At 61.2% G+C, this 6011-nt stretch overlaps 1 protein-coding gene across 1 annotated transcript; it reads right to left on the bottom strand.

Moving 5' to 3' along the window:
• Positions 1-451: 451 nt before the first annotated feature.
• Positions 452-5685, bottom strand: LOC131584647 (mesothelin-like protein). The gene is made up of 13 exons (XM_058849986.1): positions 5643-5685; positions 5233-5264; positions 4392-4498; positions 4244-4325; positions 4001-4139; positions 3303-3478; positions 3009-3164; positions 2701-2834; positions 2315-2448; positions 2082-2182; positions 1442-1865; positions 740-913; positions 452-537 (listed from the first exon to the last, which is right to left on the bottom strand). The coding sequence occupies exons 1-13, from the start codon at positions 5683-5685 to the stop codon at positions 452-454; spliced, it is 1788 nt and encodes a 595-aa protein (XP_058705969.1).
• Positions 5686-6011: the final 326 nt, after the last annotated feature.

The raw sequence follows: 6011 nt of genomic DNA, 5'->3' as shown, positions 1-6011 counted from the left end.
CTGTGTGTGGTTTGAACAAACCTCGATCAAAAAGCAGCTCATGGAAAAAATTAAATATGATTTTTGGGGATCTCAGCTGTGGTGCTGGGCCACCAGTGGCTCAAATCCCTGAGTTTTCCCACTGCTGAACAGATCCCAGTGGGATGAGTTGGACAGGAAATCCCTGGAAGAGCTGGGCCCGGTGTTCTTGCCTTGACAGAGCCCTCAGCATCACTGCTGGTTGTACTACAGGGAGTAAACCGCTAGTAAGGACCTGTGGGGCTTCTCTGGGCTGGAAAAATCTGTCCTCCTTCACTGCCCAGCCTCAAAAATACCCAAATGCTGTGCTGGTATCAAAGGTGGATGAATTCTCTTCCCTTTCCCGGGTTTCTGCTCTCCAGCAGGGAACTCCCGGCGTGGTTTCACCGGGATGGAGGGAGGGGTGTGCAGGGTGGGTGCTGCTGAGGGGGGTTCAGAGCAGCCCCCCAAGCAGAAGAACGCTCCCCATGGTGGCTGCCAGCACGGGCACGAGGCAGGAGCAGAGCCTGGATCCTGATCCTGCGGGGAGAAGAGCGGGAATGGGATCCTGCAGCTCCCTGTGGAGCAGCTGGGGAAGGCAGCGGGCTTGGAAGGGGATGAGACACTCCAGGGTCACATCCCCACCTGGCCCCCAGCACCGAATCCCACCAGGAACAAAGGGCCAGAATTGTCCTCAGCATCATTCCCAAGCCTTTTCCAAGGGCTGACATTCCCAGCTCACCTGGCGCCGGCTCCAGGTTGATGTAGCCGTTGGATGTTGGTGGTGGTGGCTCTGGAACGTTCCCAGGGCTCGGGCTGGGGGATGCTGGAGGGGAGCTGGGCTGGCACGGCCCGGTGGTGGGGGAGATGGTGGAGCTGGGAATTGGGGTGGGCGTGTGGGGGACAGGGGTGGCAGCTGGGACAGAGGAGGAGTGGGGGACAGAGGTGGCAGTGGGGGCAGAGGAGGGGTTTGGGACAGTGCTGACAGTGCTGGGGGTGGCAGTGGGAGCAGATGAGGGATTAGGGACAGGTGTCACAGTGGGAGCAGATGAGGGATTGGGGACAGTGGTGACAGTGCTGGGGGTGGCAGTGGGGGCAGAGGAGGGGTTGGGGACAGTGGTGACAGTGCTGGGGGTGGCAGTGGGAGCAGATGATGGATTTGGGACAGTGGTGACAGTGCTGGGGGTGGCAGTGGGGGAAGATGAGGGCTTGGGGACAGTGGTGACAGTGCTGGGGGTGGCAGTGGGGGAAGATGAGGGGTTGGGGACAGTGGTGACAGTGCTGGGGGTGGCAGTGGGAGCAGATGAGGGGTTGGGGACAGTGGTGACAGTGCTGGGGGTGGCAGTGGGAGCAGATGAGGGGTTGGGGACAGTGGTGACAGTGCTGGGGGTGGCAGTGAGGGCAGATGAGGGATTTGGGACAGGGGTGACCATGGAGGTGACACCGGTTGAGGTGGTGGGCACAGGGGTGGTGGCCATGGAGGTGACACTGGCTGAGGTGGTGGGCACAGGGGTGGTGGCCATGGAGGTGACAGTGGCTGAGGTGGTGGGCACAGGGGTGGTGACCATGGAGGTGACACTGGCTGAGGTGGTGGGCACAGGGGTGGTGGCCATGGAGGTGACACTGGCTGAGGTGGTGGGCACAGGGGTGGTGGCCATGGAGGTGACACTGGCCGGGGAGGTGGCAGCAGGGCTGGCTGTCCCCATGGGCTCTGGCAGCCCTCCCTGCAGGCCGATTCCCAGCACACAGTCCAGCGCCTGCTGGGATTGTTTCTGCACCCAGCTCACCACCAAGGGCTCGTGCTCAGCTTGCTTCAGCTCAGAGAGGTTTTCCCCCAGCAAATTCTTCACGTCGGTGACGCTGAGTTTCTGCAACACACACACACAGCAGCCCCTTCCTTCACCCTCACAGCCCCAAAAGCTTTGCTAACAGGGCTGCAGAGCAACTGAAACTTCCTAAAGAAAATTCCTAAAGGTGAGCAAGTGGAGAATTGGTGATTTGGTTGGGCTCTGACCTCAGACTCCCCTCCTCAGCCAGCCCTGCCCTTCCCTGGGGAGAGGGACAGCAACATCCCAGGGCTGTACCTGCAGTTCCTGGGGATTTAGGGAGAGGAAGGTGTCCAGATCCATGTTTATGGGCACACCAGCATTAGCCAACTCCTTCAGATCCTCTGCTGGAGCTCCACCTTAAAGAGAGCACCTGGAGATGTGCAAACCCTTCCAGCACTTCTGGAGAGGACTTGGAGATGTTCTGGAGACTGCCAGACCTGTCTGTGGCTGGGAAGAGACCCCGAACCTGGAGGAGGGGAAGCACCTACCCAGGTACGGCCGGATCTGGCAGTAATAGAGGCCGGGGGTGCTGGCCAGGTTGGCAAAGGCCTCCCGGGCCTTCCCATAGAGCTGCTCCTTCTTGGTTTGGGAGCACGAAGAAATGTTTAACTGCCCAGCAGTCCTGGAAGGGGAGGAACAGGTCAGCAGCATCCCAAATTGCAGATGAATTGTTCTGGTGGCTGGGAGGAATGAGCAGGATATCCCTGCTCATGGTCCTGGGGCTCAGGTGGGATCTGGGGTTGGATCACATCCCACTGTGCTGATTGGGAATGGGGAGCTCCACAACGGAGCTGGGGGTCTGCCATGCCACCACCCCCTCCCCACATCCCCGGGGCCTCTCAGGGCTGAGCAGCCTCCCTGAGAAGCGGCTCACTCGATGGCTTCGGCAGGGATCTGCTGGATCTGCTCCTCCTGCAGCTCACACAGGTGTTTTTCTCCGATTCTCTGCAGCAGGGGCCCGGTCAGGGAGCCCCCCTGAGCCAGGTACGTGCTGAGCAGCTGCTGCACCTGAGGGGCACATGGGGAGCACAGCAGGGAGGGGAGATGCTGCTGGTAAGGATGGCAGTGCTGCCAACCCCCCAAAAAACGCCCCCAATGCCTCCACCCTGAGCTGGGCTGAGCCAGGGCCAGTCCCAGGTTGGGTTCCTCATCGCCCATCCCCTTCTGCTGCCATGGATTTACCTGGGAATCATTCCACTCTCCTCCCGAGGGGTCGAGCAGCTCTAAGAGGGTGTCACTGCATGTCAGCGGCCACTGGCTGATCTCCTGCACCGTGTACAGACGGGACAGCGGCCCCAGGCGCCTCAGCTGCTCCTCCGGGATCCCCGACTGGAAATACTGTGGGGCCGGGCCGGTGGGGCAGGAAGGAGGGTGAGGGAAGGGAAAATGGGGCAGGAATGAATGCAAAGGACCCACCTGGGTGCCTTCATTCCTGTGTCCTGCCCATCCCGGCTCATGCTCGGTGTCACCCCTTACCTCATCCACCTTTTTTTTCAGGACCGGGTAAGTATTTGTGGTGATTGGCTGTCCCAGCACAGCCTCCAGGTTTTCTATTAAGACATCACTGCTCAGGCAAAGGTCGAGCTCCTCAGGGGTGAGGAAGGGGACGGTATCATCGATGTTGCTGGCGGTAATGGGCTCGGACTGGCAGCCTGAGGGCAAGGAATTGTGTCAGGTATTGGCTGTGTGTCCCCACCCTGCCCTGCTCCTGCCACAGGGCTCAGAGCCCCTTGGAAGAGCCCTGCTGAAGGACAGGGAATCACAAGAACGTGGCTCAAGCCACCGTGGATCCTGCTCCCACCCCCAGGTCCCCAATCCACAAAGGTGCCTCATTTGCTGCCATTCCCTGAAGTTATTCCTGAAGAACCTGGTGATGTTTTGCAGCCCACTTGTGCTTTGTCCTGTTACAGGCAGCTCAAACTGCTCCACGTCCCCTATCCGAGTGTCCTCTGCTCTTGCAGCGTCCTGCCTGGGGACTGTCGCACTGTCCCAGCTCCTTCCCGAGCGCTGCACCGCATCCCCGCTCCCGGAGCAACCCCCGCCCCGTCCTCCAAGAACATTTCCCCACTTCCCCAGGTGTGGGAATCCCAGATTTCTGCCTGGTCCATCCGAGAGCTCCCAGCTGCCGACCAGCCCCGGGGCATTTCCCCCTCGGAGGGAAGGGGAGCACTCACCGGCGGCGCTGCGCTCCAGCCTGGCTCCAGCAGCTGCTGCTGCAAGCACCCTGAGGAGAGGCAGGGATTTCTCCCGCTGGGAACGTCCCTGGCTGATGTGGGAGGCTGCGATGCTCCTCCTGAGATCCTCCCGTGCTGCCTGCGGGGCCAGAGGGTGTTGGGAGAGGAGGGCACAGGATCCCGGGTCCCCCGGCCTCGGAGCTGAGCTGCCTGGTGGTCATCTCCCCCCAGGAGGGTCCTTACCTCGGGCACCAAACTCAGCGTGGTCTGGTTCACGAGCGGCCCCAGGTCTTGCAGAGTCTGTGAATCCCAGCTCGAAGGATCCCTGCGGCAGCAGCAGGAGCAGCTCAGCATCCTCCACCACCCCTCCAGGAGCAGGGAGGCTCCTCACCCGTACCCCGAGAGGAGCAGGGCATTGAGGGCATCCTGCTGTGCCCCCTCCAGGACATCGGGATCCGAGGCTGGGATGGTGCCCGGCTCAGGGTCACAGCCCCGAGCCTGTACATGAGAAATGTCATGAAAATGTCCCCTAAAAGCAGTGCCAGGGTGCTGCCATCCCCCCGGCCGGCTGGGTGCCCCCCATATCCCGGGATTTGGGTGCGGGAGAGAACAGCAGCGCCTGGGTTTCAGCCGGGGCGAGGCTCCCGCGTGGAGGAAGGAGAATTCTCGGTGTGTTTGTGTTTCTGCAGGAGCCCAGCCCGCTGGAATCCCAGCATGGAACCGGCTGCACAGGGCTGTAAATCCTCCCCGCCCCGGTGACCCGGCACAGCAGCTGATGTGGGATAAACGCAAATTCACCCCCCCGGACCCCCCGATCCTCAGAGCCCCGGTCGGGGCTGGTACTTACGGGGGATGCTCAGCGCTGGACAGGACGGCTCCAAGAATCAGGACAGCCTGAGGAAGAGGATGGGGCGTGCTCAGCCCCGGGAAGGAAAAGGATTTGAGATGCAGGGAATGGGATGTGACCCGGCTGGAGCTCCACGGGAGCAGCCAGGAGCTGCAGCAGCCCCTGGGCTGCTTGTGGGGACAAAATCCATCAAAGCCACTCTAGGGAGCGGGGACGCTTGGCTGGGGCTGTCCCTGGGGGTGGCTTTGGGAGCAGGGGAGGTGCAGGATGGGACAAGGACAGGGCCACGCTCTGCACAGGGGAACAGCAGCGATCCCAGCTGTGGGATTTTGGAAATTTTGGGATTTTGGCACTGTGGGAGCCAGCGGGGCCGGCAGGGACTCACCGCTGTGGCTTTCACCAGGTCTGTGGAGACACCTGCAAGGAAGCAGGAGCAGGTTAGGAAACACCCCATGGGTTATGGACAGCTCGTCGGGGCTGTTCCAAGCAGCTCCAGGTTCAAAGTTTGGGAAAAGCCTTTCCTTTGCTAGTTTAATGCTTAGGAAATGCTGCGGATCGCTATGGAGGGAGCAGCCCCGGCTCCCTCCGGGAGGGTGGGGAAGACAAAAAGGGGTAAATCCATCCCTGGAGATCTGGGAAGATCTGTCCCTGGAAAAGCCGGCGGATGCTGAGGGGAGCAGGAGGCAGAGCCTTGGGAGCAGGATTGGGATGAGGAGCAGCCCAGCTGGAGCATCCCTGGTGCCAGGGGGTGACTGGGGGTCCCGGGGCAGTTTTTGGGGACAGGATGTGACTCACGGAGGCAGAGGGCGGCTGCCAGGGCTGGTGCTGCCCACACCATGGTGCTGGTGCCGGGGGTTCGTCCTTGGGGTGGGTCTGGAGAGCCGTGTGCCGCACTTGGAACTGCTGGAAGGCGCTGGAATGTGCTGGAATGTACTGGATGTCCTGGGGCTGATTCTGTCACCCAACACTGGGGCTGGAGCTGTGGGGTCAGGGGTGTCACTGTGCCCACACCAGCTCTGTGATGCTGCACAGACCCCCCGCCACCACGGGAGAGATTGTAAATCCTACATTACAGAAAACGGGACTTTTCCCACACATTATTAGAAGAAACTCCGCAATTGTCCTGCAGGGACAGGGTCCCCCTCCATCCCCCAGCTCCTCACC

This window comes from Poecile atricapillus, chromosome 14 (genome assembly GCF_030490865.1).
Source record: "Poecile atricapillus isolate bPoeAtr1 chromosome 14, bPoeAtr1.hap1, whole genome shotgun sequence".
Classification (NCBI taxonomy): Eukaryota; Metazoa; Chordata; class Aves; order Passeriformes; family Paridae; genus Poecile; species Poecile atricapillus.
Note: the sequence above shows the minus strand (reverse complement) of the source record. Positions and strands in the feature narration are given on the sequence as shown.

Bases quoted from the DNA above. Each gene is read 5' to 3' on its own strand.
- LOC131584647 (XM_058849986.1), bottom strand. From the start codon at position 5,685: ATGGTGTGGGCAGCACCAGCCCTGGCAGCCGCCCTCTGCCTCC. The intron at 1,866-2,081 runs GTACAGCCCTGG...TGTGTGTTGCAG, and splicing joins TAAATCCCCAGGAACTGCAG to AAACTCAGCGTCACCGACGT. The intron at 538-739 runs GTGAGCTGGGAA...TTCTCCCCGCAG, and splicing joins CAACCTGGAGCCGGCGCCAG to GATCAGGATCCAGGCTCTGC.